The following is a 21,797-nucleotide window of genomic DNA, read 5'->3' as shown; positions in this document are numbered from 1 at the left end:
ATTATCCTAAACAAAAAGCTTTTTTCATGAAACTAAACGTAAAATATAGTATTTTAATTTCTCTACACTTGATCCTTTTTGTTTCAACAAACCAAAAACATTCAGGAACGATTAGCACTGAGCAGCTGCCCCCTGCATCAGCAGAATCATCTACAACAGGAAGTTCTTCCTGCAGTGTCGGACGACTCCCAAATCCCCGGCGTCATGAGTTCGCTCAAACTCAACAACTCCCCCGACACGAAGCCGCCCAAACAGACACCGAACAGCAGCACTGACCAAAGCCTGCTCACAGAGGACAGCGCAGATAAAACACGTCTGAGACGTAAAGTACGACAATGATGATGATACATGTTTTCTGCATTTAACTGTGATACAGAAAATGACCAGTTTGAAATGACATCTAAAGAGAGATAGCGACGATGATCAATGTTTTTATTTACTGGGACAAAGAAGCTGTGTAATCATCTTTTAGATTTCTTAAAAAACTTTATTTGTGTTAATGTTGTTTTATAAGAGCTACATTTTAAGTGTTCAAAGGGAACAAACACTTTGATGGAAGTCGACCTGTGACGTATTTAAGTCGTATATATATTAGTGTTCCGTTAGAATTCAACCATTTGTGATTAAACTTATTTCATGATTTAAAAATGTTAAACAATAAATGAAATATTGAACTGTACTGTTTTTAAATTTTTTTTGTTATTAGTTTTTTTGAGGGCTTTAACATGCTAAAATTCTTGCCAAAATTTGCAGAAAATTAGAAAGTGGTAAAAATGTACGTATTCTGGAGAAATTTTCAATGGACGTGGCAAAATGGCTCAACGTCGCGCCCCCGAGACCCCTGGACGCGTTCACATTGACCGATCTTAACAAAAATCGATACACAGGTGTATCATGACTGGACAAACGCAACAGGAAGCCTGCTATTTTGCATGAGAGTCATCACAACAAGATGGAGATCTAAAGTTATCAAAAAAAGCAACTTTTCCTCATACCATGTGACCGTACTGTGGCGTCAAACTTTGATGACACGCCATCAAAACATGAGCTTCTCTAGCTCGGACATATTTGGTTTAATCGAGTCCAAACTAGATATTTGTGACCTGAAGTCATCTATACAGAAATCGTGACTTAAAAATGACAGCGGCCCTGGTATGGAGGTAGATTTGTGTCTTTATTATGCAATCAAAAAGAATAGGTTTGAGAGCAAAACTTTCCACACTGCAATCAAAAAATAGATTTGAGAGCAAAACTATCAACACTGCAATCAAAAAATGTTTTATTGCAAGTTAAATAAATGTGATTAAAAATGTATTAATGGGAATCCAAAAGTTTTGTTTGCGAATCCAAAAATTTTGCTTGCGAATCCAAAAGTTTTGCTTGCGAATCCAAAAGTTTTGCTTGCGAATCCAAAAGCTTTGCTTGCTGTTGAGCTGAATCTCGTGGGCGGGACCTACGCCGAAAGATGTAAGACACGTCTCTATTGGCCAGTCTCGATCGGAGTGACAGCTTGGCAACACCCACAGTTAGTAACGAGAGAGGGAGTTTTGAAGTCCATGATGAGAACGAGCGGGACTCGGGAGCCGAGAGGATAGAAAATCAATGCGCAGGTATGTCTTCCGTCATAGTAATAGCAAAAATGTTATGTTTCAACTGGTGCATGTAGATTGCTTTTGTTTAACGATATGTGGATGTTGTAATGGGTTAAAAAATACATTATTTTATCAGCCTGTAGCTGCTAGCTTAGCTCAATTAGCTAGTCAAAGGTACGTTACGTGCCCAGGCTGCCTATTAGCCTGCATGACGTTGTGCATGTAGCTACTAGTTAACAGGACTATTTGTGTTCAACGATCTAACGTTAGTTTAAGTTATATTTGTGATGTGCTGTATTATTTGATCAGCCTGTAGCCAGCTTAGTTAGCGTTAGTCACTTTCTCATCTTAGGTGTCGCGCTAGCTGAGCTGTCTGGGTTTCCATCCACATGTTTTTGTGTGCGTTTTCAATGTTAATAATAGCGGCAGACGAAAACATCAGATCTGTGTGGAGCGATGAGGAGACCGTAACCTTCCTCAAATGAATAAATGAAACAAACATCAATGTCATATTTCCATCGTGTTTTCTACATTGTTTTTCAACGTTTGAGGTTTGATTGGCGCTCCGCCACCTACTGCTTATCTCGATGAACCAACATTTGGGCCACCAACCGAAATTAACCTTTGGGAATATGGCTTTATGGTTACTTAGCTTTATAAGTGAATGTGTAGTGACACGGTATTATTGGTGTTACTGGTGGTGAAAATGGCTTAAACACATAGCTAATAATACTTTCTCTGTTTCCCAGAATGGAAAACCAACCGGGCAGATCACAGGCCCAGGTAGGGTATTGGCTCATTTCTTCAAATTTATATTTGTTCATGGTGTTGTCATTGTGGGAAATAAGAGATCAAATATTACTTGTTTTCCAGTATTGTCCTGTAGTATTGTACAGCTTGTGCATTACCGGAATCAATTGTTAATAACATTTATGCTATGCTCTGTATGATCACATTACAATGTTATGCACCTTAATATAAGCATATTATGATTATAAAAATGATAGATGAAATTTCTTGCAGTAAAATCAAGTTTTATACTAATAAGTGCATGCTTAAAATTGTATGTGTGAAACCACTATCTTTTTGTTATCTTACTTTCATGTTATCTTAGGTTTGTTTTACCTTGTTGCAGGAACCCATGCGATGGCAGCTCCTGCAGAGAGTCAGGGATAGACTTACTTCTGTCATCAACAGGCAACCCATTGACTTTGAATACCTGCACTTTGTTTGCTCTCAGGAGTTGCAGTTTGTTCGAGCTGGGGCAGCCTATATTGACCTTCCTGAGTGTGTTGTAGACAGTCTACAACAGCTGTCTGAAGTTGTCAGCACTTATCTCTCACACAGTATTGTCCCTCCACTATTGGATGATGTAGCTGTGGTTGAATGGACTGGGAGTGTGGGGCGACCCCGGCTAAACATAGAAAGTCAAACCCTCCTGAATCTACTCAGTACTGGGTTACCACTGACTTCTTTGACTGACCTCCATGGCATTTCAAGGTCAACTCTGTATAGACGGATGCAAGAGCATAACCTCTCTGTCAGAAAATGCTATTCTGACATATCAGATGATGTGCTAGATCAGAAGGTTAGGTCTATAAAGGCAAGAATGCCCCATGCTGGCTACAGGCTAGTGAAAGGATCTCTACAAGCAATGGGGCATCGGATTTCGTGGAGAAGAGTAAAGATGTCATTGCAGCGTGTGGATGGTGCAGGAATAATTGCCAGGATGGTCCAGCTGTCTTGCATTGCAAGACGGACATACTCTGTTCCCGCTCCCTTGTCTCTTGTCCACATCGACACAAACCACAAGTTAATAAGGTGTTATTTCTCCTACTGAACAATTTCTAATCATTGGTGATTTTATGTCACCCAATTGTATTATCAGTGCTGTATAACTATTACCTTTTTGTTAGGTACAACATTGTGATTTTTGGAGCAATTGATGGCTTTTCAAGGAAGGTAATGTTTTTTTGTTTTTTTCAATCCCTCATTCACTATTTATCTTGTGAACTACTACACAAGTGTCCCACTTCGTTACAGATCTTTTACCTGGACACAGCTGGGAATAACAGAGCAGAGACGGCTTTTGGATTCTTCATGGATGGAGTTCGGAAAAATGGATGGCCATCAAGGCAAGCGCATTAAATTAGTGTTCAGAAGATGACAATAAAATGTCAACACACACAATTTTAGAAATGAAGTGAAATAAGTCATTTAAAAACAAACAAAATACCAATCCATGTTCCCAACAGCTGGGGTGACTGGTAATGAATGTTTGATCACTTCTCTGCTTCAATTCAATGACATTTTGGGGCTTACCTACACTCATTTAGTTATTCCAGTGGCATAGAAGAGACTGTTGTAATAAAAAAATAAGTGGAAATTATGCTTGTTTCTAACACAGTAAAATATATTATTTTGTACCTTGTCTTTCTCTTTCAGAGTACGAGCCGATCAAGGGGTTGAAAATGTAGACATCGCTAGATGCATGTTTACTGTGCGAGGAACAGCCCGTGGCAGCTTTATTGCTGGAAAAAGCGTCCATAACCAGAGGTAATTGAATACCAGAGCTCAACTGTTTCAGAAAATATTAGAATGCATATAACCAACCCCTCGGGTAAAAAGTATGAATGTTAATATTAAATCCCATCAGTTTTCAAAATCTTCTATGCCATAAAGTCATTTTGCAGTTCTAAATTTATCTAAAAATAGAGATGGGAAATGCTTTGAAGTTGATTGTAATAAGTTTTCGGGTGTTGCTGCTTTTTAATAGTGGACATTTTCAGGTTTTAATTCAGTGTAGTGAAAGCCTTACACGGTCTTGTCTCATCTGTATCCCCTCGCTCGTTTTTAGAGTGGAACGCCTATGGAGAGATGTTTGGAGTGTAACGTGTCAGTACTACGACGTGCTCCACAGTTTGGAGGAAGAGGGCTTCATTGACCTGTCCATTGCTGTCCACCTCTTCTGTGTGGGCTATGTCTTCATACCACGACTACGATCAGATTTGCAGCATTTTACGGAGAGCTGGAATTGTCACCCCTTAAGCACAGAGGGAAATCTGACACCGAATCAGCTATGGATGATCGGGATGCTGCAAGCACCTGTGCCAGAGCCAGACCTGGTAGAGGTATGTATAAGGTCATACGAGACTAACCTGCAAAAAGGGTCCGATGCGGGAAGCAAAACTTAAATGAAAACACAGCATCTTAATATAAACAGGGCATGAAGACTGTTTGTGATCTCTGATCTGATATATGGGTGTAGAAGATAATTCTACTTTCCAGTAATCTGATGTCTGATGTATGGATGGCTTTTATTGGTCATTCCAGATCCAGCAAGCTGAGGAGCAACCCTCTCAGGAACAGCAAAGTGACAACACTTAGCATGGAGTTATTGTACCAGACATCCAATGTCCCCTGTCAGCTGAAAGACTTGCTGCACTACAGCACCTAGTGAACCCCACCACCGAGTCCTCATCCTTTGGTCGGGACATCTACTTGCAGGCTCTTGGAACAGCTTTCGGACTCTAACATTCTGACATGCACACATGCATCTTTTCAACCTGCCATAATTACCTCAGATTCTAACAAATTATCAAGAAGCAAGTTTTTTACTTTCTCAACCAGCATTTATGTGAATTATACACAAATAAAGCCCAATTTGAGTAAAAGTGTTTTAGTTTATATTAATTTGACTTGCCTGTAATTAAAAACAGCATTCTAAGGCCAAATTAAGGGATTTAGCAATTCACATATGTATTCATACAACTCAAATAGTTTAGTGCAAATATATTTTTTTTTTTTATTCAATCAGAACAGAACATTGTCAATATGTGTGCCATATTGTTTTGAACCACATTAATATACACTCTTCGCAATGACAATTGGACTTAACATTGACATTATTTAAAACGCTAAAACATTAGGTTTGGAGTCTGTTACGCATGCTTACTTAGAACAGGATTTAACACAAACACGAGGTGATGTCATGGCAAGGGGGGAGTGGCAGGAACTGAACTGACAAGAGAATTATTAGACATGGCTAGGAAAAGACTAGATGAACAAACTAAGTAGAACAGAGTAGACTAGAGCAGAGTAGCGTTTACTAGCTACAGTCTGTCAAAGCTTGCACCATATTTAATGGCAGTTTGCAAGTTGGTTTTAAAGGACTCGTAATCCCCCAGATGAGCTGTTGGAAGTGTAACAGTGTTGGTGCAAGCACTAACAACAGGATAACATACAGTGTGGCCTGGCATGTGCTCTAGACAGTTGTGGTCAAATACTATGGCTATTTTGAATTTCTGTCTCTCTGAGACAAGCAAATGCCTGTGTGCCTGCCCAGTCATCCATTGCATCACCATGGGCACAGAGGGTGTCTCTCCTTCAACCTCATTTTCTGGTTGTGTGTCTTTGAAAGAAAAGGGGATGTTAGAATCAATATCTTCTTCTGAAGTGACAAACTTTCAAAGCTTTTAAATATACCAACAAGGTAAGTGCAGAGCAATATTTTGTAACATAAAACTCTCACTACACAAATCACCAACAAAATCCAACACTGATGAGCACGTCATATATATGGAACCAGTTCTTTGTTGCTGACTGTTTGATATCCAGATCATGAAAATGTGTTGCGCTACTGTCGAGATACTTTCTTTCAATAATCACTTGAAAACGTCGCAAAATTCCCTTTACCATTGTACTGCCAAGATAACTTTTTCAAATCTGGATATCATATAACTGTCGGGCATAAAATCCCCATTTCATACATCTATGACGTACATATCAGTGTAGGATCTCCTAAGCTATATCAAACTTTCTTAGGGGATCAGAACTTTTATGGAAGGTTTTACATACCCTCAATTTCAAGTAGGAAATCTTGGAAGTATTCCAAGATTTTGGACTCCTTCACGTGTTTAGTCGAACCATCTGGGCTCATTTCTGGGGCCAGGTGTGATAAAACATAATGCGAGTCCACCTAAGAACAAAAGGGAATTACAACCCAACAGATCCAGACTGATCCAACATCACTCATACACAGGTACTGACAGTAGCGATTTTACCGAGGGTGCATTTGTTCTGTTGGGACGTAAATATTACTGTTTTCAAATAAATGTCAAAAATTTAAAATAAAACTTTTTTGTACCCGTTTTAAACCCCTAAAATCGCCACTGGGTATTGATGATATGGAAATACCATTTAGCACTTGAGGAAAGGTTATGCAATTAAATGGCAAAAATTCAAGAAAATACCCAGAGCTGAATTACAACATACCTTGTCATCAGCCCCTACGACAAAGAGATTGCGACACTCATTCGGCTTTATCTGCATGACCTTGATCAGGTTGTACACTTCAAGGCCTTCACGCATCTGTTGCAGCATTGGTGTGCGTTTTGTGGTCACATGCAGTACAATAGCCCTTACAAAAGAAAAAGAATACATTTTATGACAGCCATTTAAAATTATGATGTCAACTGTAAAATTAGCCATAACACTTATGTTTGTATAATATAATGATAAAACCCTTTCAAAGCCGTCAAAGATTTTGCAGCACAATAACTTGATTGGCTTCAAATTTCCTGCTTAATGAATGAACATTACTGCATGGCTTAAAATACTATTGACCTGTACATAATTCATCAATAATGTAATATTACTCCTTACTAGTTAGGACATCAAAATGCAAAACAAACCTTAATATGCTTTCCTTATGGTCAATGTTGATTTGACCAGTGTAGCCACAATCCAGGATTTCTTCAATGTAGAGGGACAGGTCAGATGCATCTTCAATCTAAAATAATGATTTAGAAGCAACAAGAATTAAGCTTTCATTTGTTATGTATTCACAACTGTTATTTTATACATCTACACTGTCATACATATTCACACATCTCTCACACATTTACCATTATTGGTTTACAGCTACATCAGATACATTTTTTAGCGAGGCAAGTCTGTAAGTCGCTTGATGCCAACAGGAAATAAGCTATTGCAAGAAACTAACTTATTGATGAATTGGAATTTAGTAAACCTGAGGATATATTGAGATACTGCCTAACACAGCTGCAACATCGTTGGCAAAGTTTTAAACTTGGATCAGTTTACTTTGCACTTATTCTATGTACCATAAACATCAAAAGAGAGCAAACATTATGGAAAAATATTGGCCTCATTAAGATGGCTTGAAGCGATTTACCCAACGTACCGTTTTGATAAGTGGTGACAACTCCATGTCATGCACACCATCAGTTTTAAGGTTCCCAGTGACGAGGTAGTGGTAACACCACTCCTGCATAAACCGTGGTGCTGGTCCTCCTTGGGCAATGCTCACACAAAGTATTTCACCCGCAACTCTGGATGAAAGACAACAAAGAAATTGGCAATTATAAGTACTGATCTCGACATAACACCCCAGCTAGAAGACTTATCTCGGGTGCTTACTTCATTTTATGCATTACCTCTATCATCTATTGTCACACATACACTGAAGGAGATTAAACCTTTAAAATATGACAGAATATTTAAAATAGCTGGTACACTTCAAGCCCTTTCCTGAATGTTTTTCTAACAATTTGCCATGTACATGAAAGTTTGAAAGAAAAACAGATTGAGGCACTGACTTCCCCTCTAGGCAAACTGTAAAGGACCCCAAGTATCAATACATATTTTCACTCATGAAAATATTCTTGCCAAAGTGTCCATCAGATAATAATAATCAGTAATTATAAGTGCTAGAAATAAGAATAACATACTTGAACAGTTCATTGTCCAAATCGTTGAGGGAATACTTTGGTACTTTGCCCTTCTCACTTTCGCCTTCAAATAGTCGCTTCAGCCAAAAACAAATGATAAAACAGCATTAGACTAGCTGGGGGCAAACATCTAAAAGACAAGAATTTAGCCTAATTTTTCTCAAGCTCTGGCCACTTTGATATTGTGTCCTGCAGAAGCACACAGGCAGTTATTTTTCTATTTTTGGGAAATGGATGGATGCAGCAAAAATACACCTAACAGCAGAGCTTTTGTTCCAGTTGTTTGACAATGGTATAGCAACGGTAAACAATTTAATTTCAGCTATTCTACAACATACTCTACATATCTACTAAATTAATGATGAATGCATGCTACTCACTGGACAGGAACTCTTTTTAGTGCTCCAGTGTCAACCCCTGGTTCTCCCAGGAAGGAGACTTTCAAAGGGTTCACTGGACCGCCATTCTTTCGACGCTTCCAGAGTTTAAGACCTCTTTCAACCATATTGTCTCTGGCCACACAGATTTCGAAGGTCTTGCTACAGTCTATCTGTGCCTTTACCCAATAAAGAACATCTTCCTCACTGTGGAAAGTTTCAAATTTTCAAATTATTCAAATGAACTACACAATGCACTGTATTTTAACAAATTAATGAAATGGTTCACGACCAGATTGGTTACCATGATATATGATCCAGATCGGAGCATGTCTTGACTGTGTCAAGCTGGCAAAGATCCTTTCCCATACTAATATAAAAACAAAAGGAATACATTTATACTTGTCCTTTAAACATACAGTTCTAGATTATTGTCTATTACCTCACATCTGACCTGTGAGATAAATATAATTTTATGTTTATGTAAAAATCCATTATAACCATAATGAACACAGAGCCATCTTGGAACTGCCTAGGAATTCGAGCAACCCTAACAAAGATACGTAATGCAAGTTGACACACAATCACCTTTCACCGCAGAAGCTTGCATGTAGTTCTATGTCTGACCCTGGAAATGTTCTTGTGCATACTGGACATTGGACCTCACCTGCCTATATGCAGGCACATTGAAAATGAGAACAGAATTGTTAAACCTGGAGTGTGGAAGATAACGTCAGCGTCAGAAGGAGGCGCAAATTTTCAAAATAAGCAGTGGATTCAAAACAAAGCTTTCCCCGCCCACTCCCTTCCCGCTCACTAAGTCCTAACTCATTTACATTCTTCTTACACAAAATGTAAGTGTATTTTAACGAAAAAAAGTTCAACTACGCAGCTTTAAGGCATAGATATCGCGGGATCATTTTTAAGTGCAACAAAGACTGACAACTTTGTAAAGAACTTGATATGTATCCGTTATGTTTATGACTCATTTTTTGGCTGTTGCCCTCCATGCCATACTTATTGTTTTTTGACTCAGTTGCTGTACCTGCTGAAAGCAATGTTGCTCATTGGACCATGGTGCGTCTGTACAAGGTCCTAGGACTGGGTTAGGAGTTGCTTCTTCCAGGAACACCACATCTGCCTCCTGAGCAGAGAAGTAAAACATGTACATTTATGCCATTTTACTGATATGCTGAGGTTGGGAGTGGAGTTCACAACAGATAACCCTGAAGTTAGAACTGGAAGCTGGACTTTTACAGCTTTGATCTCACATGCCTAAGTGACATAGGAAAAAAATTTACCTCAGTTTCCGAGCTTGATGTCTTGTTGCAGTGGTCAATGTGCAGAGCCAACACCTGCAATGGCATCACTGTCTTGCATTGTTTGCATGTTGCTGTTGGCATACGAGCAAATTCCGGTGCATCTGCTGGTAGTGGTGTTAAATCTAGCTCATCCTGGAGGGGCACTATATATAACATCTGTTTTCCTCCACCTGAGGCTCTTTTGATGACAGAACCAGTGTATCCCTCTGCCTCTAATGCGATTGCAGACAGTTTTCTCCTTCCATTTCCGCCTTTTAAAGCAAGTAACACAACAATTAAAATGGTGCATAACCCTAAAGCATAGTGCATTTATTTTTTCTCTATTGGATGAATAACTTGCTGTTGGGAAATAAAGTGCACCTGCTGCTTTGAAAAGAAGCCACCTGTCTTGAAGATCATACATCTTCGGATATGTTGTCCTTAGTGAACTGGATAACTAATAAAAAAAAGGAAAGAAAAAAGTCAACAGCTTGAATTTAGACAGTATAGCTCTATTGCCACACAATCAATACTGTTGATACACTTTGGGAACAAAATATGTGCACTTAAGTTCATCAGACATCCCACCTCTGAATGCGTTAAGTCAGATGTGATAGACAACGCCCTCTTTCCCAGCCCTGCTTGCATGAGCTCCAGCTCGGCAGATATGGATGGGGATGTGTCAGTTTTTGAATCAAGTAAGAAAAATGATACATCAAGTGGCTTCCACGTCGTCACAACTTTTGCTGGTCTTCTGAAGGGGTGACTTCGGTTTTTTCCATTGCGTTTGAAATATCCAGGGAAGGATCTATATGATTTTTAGAACAATCTTAATGTTACAAATCAATTAAAATCAGTCACTAGGCCTAATAGATGTGTCAACTATGCAAACAGCCCAGGTCATTTTTCAAAGACAAACAATTCAGCTCTTTAAAAATAAATCAGAACAGAAATCAGATTAAGAACTGAATCTGAACAAAAATTGCACTGAATTGCTGAAGCAATAGCACTACAATACCACTTTGTGACATACTATATATGATAGCACTAGTGCTAACAGGGATGATTAGGTCATTAAATTTAATGAATTAATTTACTTTAATTCAATTAGCAAATCATAGGAATAAGTAGAAACTCTGTGTATGGTTATTTTTGGAAGAAAATAAAACATATTTGCAAGTGCCTTGAATCACAATGGCATATGGAAATGTTTAGCAACATTGTGTAACACCTGAACTGGCCCTTTTGCTTTACTACCTGGCCATCTCAGACGCAACAGTAGGTCTCTCCATACTCGTACTCGGACCCTGTCTTTGATCTTCAGGAATTGCTCTGGTGAGCAAGGACATGAAATGCTGAGCAGCTTCAGTTGCTGAAGACTGGTCATACTGGAATGGGAGTTAAGGTGCATAACATTGTAATGTGATCATACAGAGCATAGCATAAATGTTATTAACAATTGATTCCGGTAATGCACAAGCTGTACAATACTACAGGACAATACTGGAAAACAAGTAATATTTGATCCCTTATTTCCCACAATGACAACACCATGAACAAATATAAATTTGAAGAAATGAGCCAATACCCTACCTGGGCCTGTGATCTGCCCGGTTGGTTTTCCATTCTGGGAAACAGAGAAAGTATTATTAGCTATGTGTTTAAGCCATTTTCACCACCAGTAACACCAATAATACCGTGTCACTACACATTCCCATACTTATAAAGCTAAGTAACCATAAAGCCATATTCCCAAAGGTTAATTTTGGTTGGTGGCCCAAAAGTTGGTTCATCGAGATAAGCAGTAGGTGGCGCAGCGCCAATCAAACCTCAAACGTTGAAAAACAATGTAGAAAACACGATGGAAATATGACATTGATGTTTGTTTCATGTATTCATTTGAGGAAGGTTACGGTCTCCTCATCGCTCCACACAGATCTGATGTTTTCGTCTGCCGCTATTATTAACATTGAAAACGCACACAAAAACATGTGGATGGAAACCCAGACAGCTCAGCTAGCGCTACACCTAAGATGAGAAAGTGACTAACGCTAACTAAGCTGGCTACAGGCTGATCAAATAATACAGCACATCACAAATATAACATAAACTAACGTTAGATCGTTGAACAAAAATAGTCCTGTTAACTAGTAGCTGCATGCACAACGTCATGCAGGCTAATAGGCAGCCTGGGCACGTAACGTACCTATGACTAGCTAATTGATCTAAGCTAGCAGCTACAGGCTGATAAAATAATATGTATTTTTTAACCCATTACAACATCCACATATCGTTAAACAAAAGCAATCTACATGCACCAGTTGAAACATAACATTCTTGCTATTACTATGACGGAAGACATACCTGCGCATTGATTTTCTATCCTCTCGGCTCCCGAGTCCCGCTCGTTCTCATCATGGACTTCAAAACTCCCTCTCTCGTTACCAACTGTGGGTGTTGCCAAGCTGTCACTCCGATCGAGACTGGCCAATAGAGACGTGTCTTACATCTTTCGGCGTAGGTCCCGCCCACGATATTCAGCTCAACAGCAAGCAAAGCTTTTGGATTCGCAAGCAAAACTTTTGGATTCGCAAGCAACATTTTTGGATTCGCAAACAAAACTTTTGGATTTGCAAACAAAACTTTTGGATTCCCATTAATACATTTTTAATCACATTTATTTAACTTGCAATAAAACATTTTTTGATTGCAGTGTTGATAGTTTTGCTCTCAAATCTATTTTTTGATTGCAGTGTGGAAAGTTTTGCTCTCAAACCTATTCTTTTTGATTGCATAATAAAGACACAAATCTACCTCCATACCCTGGTGGCAACAGAAAATGTCTTGTTTTTGGTACGTCTTACAATTGGATGTATTCCTCCTCATCCAATGGGTCTCAAGATATTGATAATATAGGCACAAGTTTACTGTGACTTTTCATCATGCGGATTAAAATCGATAGGAACATGTGTTTTTTCATGACAAAGAAATAAGCCTCTTGGAGCATTCTGAAAAACACAACAGAAAGCCCGCCATATTGGCCTAATTCCACACTTTTAATTTGATTTACTTGTTTTAGAGCCTTAATCAGATCATCACAACAAGATGGAGATCTAAACTTATTGAATGATTGAGTTTTCGTCACTCTGTATGACCGTGGCGTAAAAGTTTGATCAGTCAAATACAGACAAGTGAGCTGAACCTGCAATATTAAGTCACTAGACTGCAGTGTAAGACCATGGTTTGCCAAAGGCAAAACTTGTGTTACATAAGGCTTAAGAGACTTTGTTTAAACTGCTTATATTATCAAAATAACCATCTCATTTGTCTCAATGGCTGCATTTAATAGAGGTAATTCAACAGTATCCGTGCAGAAAACGATAGGTGTGAAGCAGTTGCAACCAGGATCAGGCGGTTCACGATTCAACATCTGACATCACCATTTGTTGTTAGATGCATTGACATCAGAACTCATCATCAGGAGGGATGTGATACATTGAATATGAGAGCAGAGACATTGCTGTAATGCTTCAATGCATTAAACATTTTATTTGAAGTGTATATCATATATGACATTGTACGCACTTTGTATTTGCAGTAATATAAATCAGAAGACACGTTTCTCTCAATGGTTGCATTTAATGGACAAAACGGTTAACATGACAATATAATATCTTGGCAATTGTATATTGTGCAAGCCATTTGTTTGTGATGAAATAAATGACAGTGCATTCAAATTGTATTTAACCACATCATTTGTCTAAATGGTTGCATTTGATGGACAGGTAATTCAACAGTATCTGTGTAGAAAATGATAGGTGTCAAGCATTTGCAACGAGGATCAGGCGCCACTATGATCACAATCCAACATCTGACAACAAAATTTGTGGTTACATCCATTGGCAACATCAGGACTCACCATCAGGATGGATGCCATACAAAGGATATGAGAGCAAAGACATTGCTGTATTTCGTTAATGCAAAAAACATTTCATTTGAAGTGTATGGCTTGTATGCACTTTGTATTTGTAGTAATACAAATCAGGAGACACGTATCTCTCAATAGTTGCGTTTAATGGATAAAAAGGTTAACATGTTTATTGGAAAGCCATTTACTTTTGATGAAATAAATCACAATTGCCTGAACAAGAGGGTGATTGCAATGATAGTCCATGATCAGCTGGTGTCATGAACATCAAGTCCACCATAGTAAGATGCCATTGAGTCTACAAGGCATTGTAAGATCCACTGTTACCATCTGTGGATGACAAAGAACATAGGGTTAAAAAATACTTCAAGACACGTATTGGATTAAGAGAGTTATTTTATAATGCATAGAATACAAAACATTGTCCAGTGTTGTGTGTAATAAATTAACTACTTTGACAGTTGACTGTACATTGGAAAAAACATACCATTGTTGCGTCAGTTGTCTACACAATCATGCTCCACCACCACAATCAGGTGCGAGCCATCCGCTTCAGTCATTGTCAGCATTAGGTTCCATTACCTTGTGGGATGACACACAAAAAGGTGAGGAGTAGAAAGGTGCTGTGATGATGTTACTGCACAAACAAACCATGTTATTATGCAATAATTAGATTACAGTGAACATTGGGTATTTAAATTATAACAGAAACTAATTGGTGAATGTACTTTGGAAAATATGTATCGTATTGTTGATTATTTAATCCAGTAAAACATGGTTAAAGACCTTTCATGTAATGTTATGTCATCAAGTCAGGACACCGCAGGGAATCGAACCCTGTCTCCAGTAACCTGGGAATTCCATCCGGAGCCTTTAGCTTTTTGACATCACAATCCAGGTATAGCAAAATCTCATCATAAAAGCATTTCTGTGTAAACATTGGTGATTTCAACAAATTATAAATCTGTTCAATAGATGTGGCTGCATTGTCAGTGCAGGGTTGAAAATGAGATGTTTGTCAATAGTTCATTGAAATGCTTTTATGAAACAGGGAAAAAACCTTAAACGAACGTCTCACGACCTAGATGTAAAAGAACATGCAATCCCCTAGTGGTCACTAAAATATGGTGGCAATCTTTTAATGTCATCCTTGCAATATAGGACCTTCTCATCAAAATCCTGTATCACCAACACAGACAAACTCCTAACACGGCTTTTGTACTCGTGAATGATGCCCACTCATCAACTTCAACTTCCCAGTTGTCTTACAATTGACAAAATCTTGAGCCTTGATCTTGATGAAATCAGGACAAGTCTGGGCAAGTTGCACAACATTATGCGCATTCACCTGTTTGTTGGTAGAAAAGATGTGTAAAGCAGAGCTTACTTCACCTGTTTCCCGGCGTTTCAAAATGTCAATGTCACCAGCTAACTTTGGTGTCCCTTTTGAACGAGTTCTAACTCTGTTCAACAACTGAGCAAACGCATCATCTTGTTGTCTTACTACTGTATATAGCTCTACATCCTTGAATATGTTAGACCACAAATCAATACCAATGTTGTTTATATACAGCGGTTTCCCTTTAACAGGAGGCACCTTGAAAAAGTCTCCAACCACAACTACACTCACATTGCCAAATGGAGCAAAGTCACGACATTGTTTCATCTGACTTAATCTTCCATGGATGTAAGCCAACAGGTTATGACTCACCATGGAAATTTCATCGATGATCAACATCTGTAAACTACTGTATTTTGCTAGCAACGAGTTCCCCTTTATCGTCTGGTTGACGACTCACTGTTGACAATAACCTTGTCGCTTCGTACTGAATAGCCTTTATTAAATGGCTTTTACCAGTACCTGCACCACCTTTAATGAACACATGTAATGGGTGTGGCTTATCCCCCATTGTCTTGGCTAGGCACCACTGCCTGATAAAAAAATAGACCTTTGTGTTTCATTGAGAGATCGTATTAACGCCACACCATCATTCTGGCACATGACATAGATCTCTTTTCTAAAAAGCCAACGTGTTCACGTGTCACAGCTAAGTGTGGAATGAGATCAGTGTGCTCATCCACCACCTGATTCACATCAGCACGTAACTGTACACACTCTAAACCAGGGGTGTCAAACTCATTTTAGCTCAGGGGCCACATGGAGGAAAATCTATTCTCAAGTGGGCCGGGCCGGTAAAATCATGGCATAATAACCTAAAAATAATGACAACTTCAGATTGTTTATTTTGGTCCAAAATAGAACAAGCACATTCTGAAAATGTACACATCACAAATGATCCTCTTGACAAAACTCTTCAAGCTAGTTGAAAATTCTGTGGAAAAAATTGGTGCAATTTCAAGAACACAATGCCTTAGTGATTTTAACTTTAAGTCACAGCCTTCCTGGGATTGAACAAAATAAAAATAAATAATGAATAAATAAATAAAACAACTATCAAATACCTCATTTGTCATTTCCACATATTAATCCTGTGCAAACTCGACAAACCATACAAACTGAGGTAGAAACTATTCAAGAGGGTTGAGTTACTCCCTGCCTTGTAGGCTAAACTATTTATGAACTGAAGTGACTGACATTATTACAGTAAATCATAGAGATGAGCCGGATACTCGGCTGAAACGAGTATCCGGTACGGATAAAGCACTTTTGCCGAGCACGAGTATTATACGAGTAATACGAGTCAATATCTGTGCTCGGACTGAATGAAAATCCTCACACAGCGTCACAGCGCTCCTCCCCTTCACACACCGCTCTGCTCACTCACTCAAAGAACAGCTCTCTGTCTCTCAGTCACTCAGGTTCGCGGGTCTTTTCCGTTAACGTTTAGGGTTTCTTCAGCTTGAAGTTTGTTTTTATTTCAGTTTGTACTTACTAATTAACCAGTAGAGCTCTGTTAAACGTGGGTTCGTTCAGACGTGGTGCTGGTAGAAAGCGACTCGCGTTGCGTCTCTGCCTGTCGGAGACTTTTATTTTTTTTTTTAAACAGTTTTTTTTTTTTTACTTTAACGGTTTAAACTTTTTTTAAACCGTCAGTTGGCTCTAACCAGTTTTATTTTACTTCACGCACTGAGTGTCTGACAAGTTCTAGGTAGTAGTGGTATAAAAAATATTACAAATTAAGCTACACACACACACTCCCCCTCTCTCTCTCTGACACACACACACACACACACACACACACACACACACACACACGGTGTGGAAATAAATTTAAAAAAATTCAAAGTTAAAAAAGAAAGTTATGTTGAGTATGAAAACACTTGTTATTACATTTCACTTCATAATTGCAACAGCATGTGTTGTATTCATTGTTACAAAACTTGTTCTGTAAATAGTTCGTTTGCTATTGTGATCAAAATCATTGATCTGAAGCTCAATGCTGATGCTGTCCTGTAATAGTTTTCTAATCAGCAATAAATATAACAATTTCTGATCAACCCATATCAATTGCATGCTTAAAATAACATACTGGTTAAAGCCCCGCCCATTTCAAGACAACCCGGCCCACTTCCGGGTTAAATCACACCCACTTCCGGGTTAGGCCCCGCCCACTCCGAGTACGGATACGGATACAGACAATTGATATGGTTAACAGATACAGATACAGATAATGCTGTACTCGCTCATCCCTAGTAGTTAGTATCGGGTGTCCCTGCTGACTGTGTGTGGAAGCTGGGGGGGGGGGAAGCTAGCTGCCTCCGTGTAGCTTTAAGCTGTTGCAGCTGTTGAATTAGCAACGCAGTTTGGAAACAAGACCGGGGAACCGCTGCGGTAAGACACGATAACATAAGCATTTTGACCCACTTTATTCAGCAAAAACTGTCGCGTCATCAACAGCCTTTTTCTGTTAGCTGCCATCGTTCACTGTGTGTGAGGAGCCGGGAGGACGTAAATAAACCAGCGTGGACTTCTTCTATATACCTCATGAGGGAGGCTTCTCTAAGCTCGACTTCCGTTGCGCCATCTACTGTTCTGGCGGTGAATTGTTTTCACAACAAAAAGGCTCGTAGAACTATAAATCAAAAAGGGTCCGTCCGATCCGTCCGTCCGTCAGTCCGCAACGGACTTGGAGAAGCATACTGAAGCCTGAAACATGCTTCTGCGTTTTCACGGGCCCGTAAGCGCAAGAGCCCTTCCGGGTCCCTTACGTGCTTATGTATCCCTTCTTACGTGCTGACGGGCGTCGCCCCACTTTTCTAAAATTTACGGCAAAGCTCAGCAAGCTCACTCAGCCCGCAAGGCTGTGATTGGTCTGCTCTACATCCCTTCTGGAGCTGCATTTCCGGTTTCATGCCCCATAATACAGGCAGAAACAACGGGAGATTTAGAAGAATGAATATGGACCAAATAGAAGAGCGTTTGGCAGAAGAGATCCGAAAGTATGTCCACTTGTATAACCCGTCACTGACTGGCGTATTTGTCCGCCTGAAAAAGGCTACAAGGAGCCGCAGTAGCTATGTAAATAAACAATCGATGAAGAAGAAAGAAGGCGTCTCTCAGGTCGTCTTCGACAAAAAGCATTACTCCGCCTAGTGTTCTGGCACGGAATTGCTTTGTAAGACGCGCAACGGTTGGGGAAGCATGAATGACAACGAGTCTTGCGCCTTTAAGGATGGCTCTAATGTAACATTCCATTACCTTTTGGATAAATTGTAGGGAAAATTACCAGGTAATGAAGAGGGTAATGTTTAATTACATTGCTGTCAACATGTTTGAGAATGAATCATTTATCCAGGACTTTTGCTAAGAATGGTTTGTCTGAAGAGAAAACACAAGACACAGTGAACAGCACAACCTTTAGGTAGGAAGGGAGAATAACAGTCTAAAACACACATTCACAGTCCTAGCACACACCACCTCCATACATTCTGAAATTACTATTCTATCTAAACATCACTTTATGCAGCACAACTCATGGCATATTCACACAAACTTATTTAAGGATGGATTAAAGGTGGATTAATTTGAGAAACAATTTTAATGAAAAACTTGCCTCGCCTATGATAAGTTCATCAGGCCTCAAACTCTGGAACTCTCTGTGCCGCAGGGTGAAATTCAGCTTCTGTTCAGCATGTCTTGAAACAGCCACAACAACTTCAGTTGGTTTGCATGTCCAAAGGGCATCAACCTGCAAGAATATGGACACTAATATTGTTATCACTTTATACAACATTTGCAAACTCATTCCATTAAAACATTTTCAATACTCTGCACATGCTACTGTACTCATACAGAAAGCTATCATTGAACTAGCCCACTTCATTTTGTATTAAAAAATATTTCTCCCATTATTAAATTGGGATTGTTGTGTTTTGGTAAGGATTTGTTATATATTTAATGGAAGATGGACCCAAGCTGAACTGGGTCCTGGGGTGAACATACCTAGGGCATGAATACTGCTGCCTCAATTTAGTTACATTTTTGTTATTGTTTCCTTAACAATGTATTTATAGCTCTAGAAAGTGCTCAGTTGCTTCAGGCTCTCCAAATTACATTGACTTGATGTAAATCAGTTTAGACATACATTTTATCTAACTAATCAGCAAAATAGTACCTCTGTTGCAGGCTCGGAACCTGTACTTGTCAGGTCATTGCTGCTGTTCTTCTTATCTGTGCACTTCTGGAGATCTCTTTCAGTGTTCACAGTTGACTTTGCTCTCTTTGGAACTGGAACAGTGTTTGGAGCAGTGTAAAATTTTGAGCTGGCAGTCTTGGGCTTTGCTCTGTCTCTCTTTGCCCAACCCTCCCGAGATTGAGAGATGTCCTTTGGTAGAAGTGGTTTAACGAGTAACTGTTCAGACAAGTTATGAGACATGATGTCTTTATCAGAGGCATACCTTTTTTAATTCCCCAACAGCAGACCACTCCAAAGGGGGAAAATGCCTAGGTACTTCTCAAAAAGGACATCAACAATGCCTGGGCAGAAGTACGGATTTTCCTCATCATCTGGGGTCAGGGCATCCTTATTTTCAAGTGTTCCCCGTACCTCCTCCAAGACTTTCTTGAATTCATATGTGAATGGAGATCTTCCAATAATGGTGTGTGCATTTCTCCTTTCCTCATAGTCTTCCTCCTGAGCTAAGGGGCTGTCAGCTAGTTTCTCAGTGTCTTCCATGTCAGGAATCTTGTATTGCTTTATTATGTCCTGCATTGCGTCAGATTATTGAGGACAGTATTGGTACTGTGTTTGCCAATTAACACAGTGCACAGTGAGCGGAAGATTTTAAGCGCTGTTGCCAACGAGGTAGTGTTTTGCAGCCTGGCAAATGCAAATGTTGCAAAATTCTTTAAACCATTGTCCGTTGTTTTTCTCCCAATTGCCTGAGAGACATCTTTGAGCACGTGTGCCGAGCATATGTGTAGCACTGTACACATGCTGATCTCCTTCCAAGTCTTCTGTTTGGAACAAATGGCAAAAGCCTTGTCCAGGTAGCTGACAATGCTCTCCCTGTTGAATGATAGAAGAACACTTTGGAGTAGGGCCCAGCTGTAATCTGTTTCAACCTGATGTACTCTGAGGGTTGTGTATTGTGAGAGTTTTCTTAGGAATTGCATCAGCCAGAATGTTATCGGTGGTACAGAGTGTTCATTTGTAAGCATTTCGCAAACTGGGAGGGGAGGGACATTCTGACCACCTCCAGGAAGAGTGAGAGAGTAGTAAAGAAGTCTTTTGGTTTGACCCGGAACTTTGGATGCAACATTACCTGTAGCATCAAGGTATACGGTCAGTTGGGTCTTCTTTCTCAAGTGTTGCACAACTATGCTCATTCCAACTTCAGTGTACATATGTATACCAAATGGGTCAAGTTGGAAGTGCTGTATGTACCCAGGCATGTTGTGAAAGTTGAAGTCACATTCCTTCATTATGTTTTGATGAAAACATCATCATGAATTCTTTTCCCTTTTCTTAACTCTGAACTTATCACCTTGAGAACATTTTTGTTCAGACTTCTGGTTATATTTCCCGAAATCAGTTCTGCAATAGGTGTATTTTTTAGCTTGCTGTAGAAGTGTTGGCTCAGTCCTTTACGAAGAGCTCTTGCAAATCTCCCTCTTCTTGTATTTGCTGCTGGTCTGAATCTTTTTTCACTTGTTTTGTGTGCCATTTTTCCTCTTTGTAGCACATATATCTTAACCAGAGTGTCTCCCACTGGCTCCCTCATCCTTTTAAATAAGCACGTTGCACTACAGGAACTGAATGTACAAACTGCAGTAATATTTAAATATGGACTATTTATTTTACGGCTGTGAGGGGGTTTTATATGCTGGCTCTTGAAGGCAAGGGTACAACAGGGATTTTTCTTTCGGAAACTGTTGTAAAACACATTGGTCCATGGTTGCCTCAGTTTTGTTGTACCAGGCAGTGGAGCAATTGTTTTCCATTTCTTTTTATTCACTGTAATTGTGAACCTTTTAGAAACACCTGGCAATTTCTCCATTGTTTTTTGTTCCACTTCTTTAGATTTTTAGGATGGGCTCCTCTATGCGAAGACATTTCCTGTTCATCGTCCTCTGCCTCGTTCTCTTCTGTGTCCTCTATTGACACCTCTTCCTCTCCTGAAAGATCTAACTGCGAAGACAACTCCTGTTTTTTGTCCTCTGCCTCGTTCTCTTCTGTGTCCTCTCCTGACACCTCTTCCTCTCCTGAAAGATCTGAATGCGAAGACAACTCCTGTTTTTTGTCCACTGCCTTGTTCTCTTCTTTGTCCTCTCCTGACACCTGTTCCTCTCCTGAAAGATCTGTCTGCGAAGACAACTCCTGTTTTTTGTCCTCTGCCTTGTTCTCTTCTTTGTCCTCTCCTGACACCTGTTCCTCTCCTAAAAA

The 21,797-nt window shown here is 39.5% G+C and overlaps 2 protein-coding genes across 2 annotated transcripts; one reads left to right on the top strand and one right to left on the bottom strand.

Annotated features, from left to right (window-relative positions):
- Nucleotides 1-1,408: 1,408 nt before the first annotated feature.
- LOC128456186 (uncharacterized) lies at nt 1,409-4,979 on the top strand. Its single transcript, XM_053440270.1, has 8 exons — nt 1,409-1,610; nt 2,342-2,375; nt 2,728-3,413; nt 3,509-3,554; nt 3,636-3,727; nt 4,038-4,148; nt 4,450-4,723; nt 4,926-4,979. The coding sequence occupies exons 1-8, from the start codon at nt 1,603-1,605 to the stop codon at nt 4,977-4,979; spliced, it is 1,305 nt and encodes a 434-aa protein (XP_053296245.1). The 5' UTR covers nt 1,409-1,602.
- Nucleotides 4,980-5,647: 668 nt separating this feature from the next.
- LOC128456471 (uncharacterized) lies at nt 5,648-7,931 on the bottom strand. Its single transcript, XM_053440654.1, has 5 exons — nt 7,798-7,931; nt 7,286-7,383; nt 6,867-7,011; nt 6,450-6,570; nt 5,648-6,003 (listed from the first exon to the last, which is right to left on the bottom strand). Exons 1-5 carry the CDS (start codon nt 7,885-7,887, stop codon nt 5,705-5,707), a joined length of 753 nt encoding a protein of 250 aa, XP_053296629.1. The 5' UTR covers nt 7,888-7,931; the 3' UTR covers nt 5,648-5,704.
- Nucleotides 7,932-21,797: the final 13,866 nt, after the last annotated feature.

The sequence above is a fragment of the Pleuronectes platessa genome, chromosome 14 (assembly GCF_947347685.1).
Source record: "Pleuronectes platessa chromosome 14, fPlePla1.1, whole genome shotgun sequence".
In the NCBI taxonomy this organism is placed as follows: domain Eukaryota; kingdom Metazoa; phylum Chordata; class Actinopteri; order Pleuronectiformes; family Pleuronectidae; genus Pleuronectes; species Pleuronectes platessa.
The sequence above is the reverse complement of the archived record's forward strand: the minus strand, read 5'-3'. Positions and strand labels throughout refer to the sequence as shown.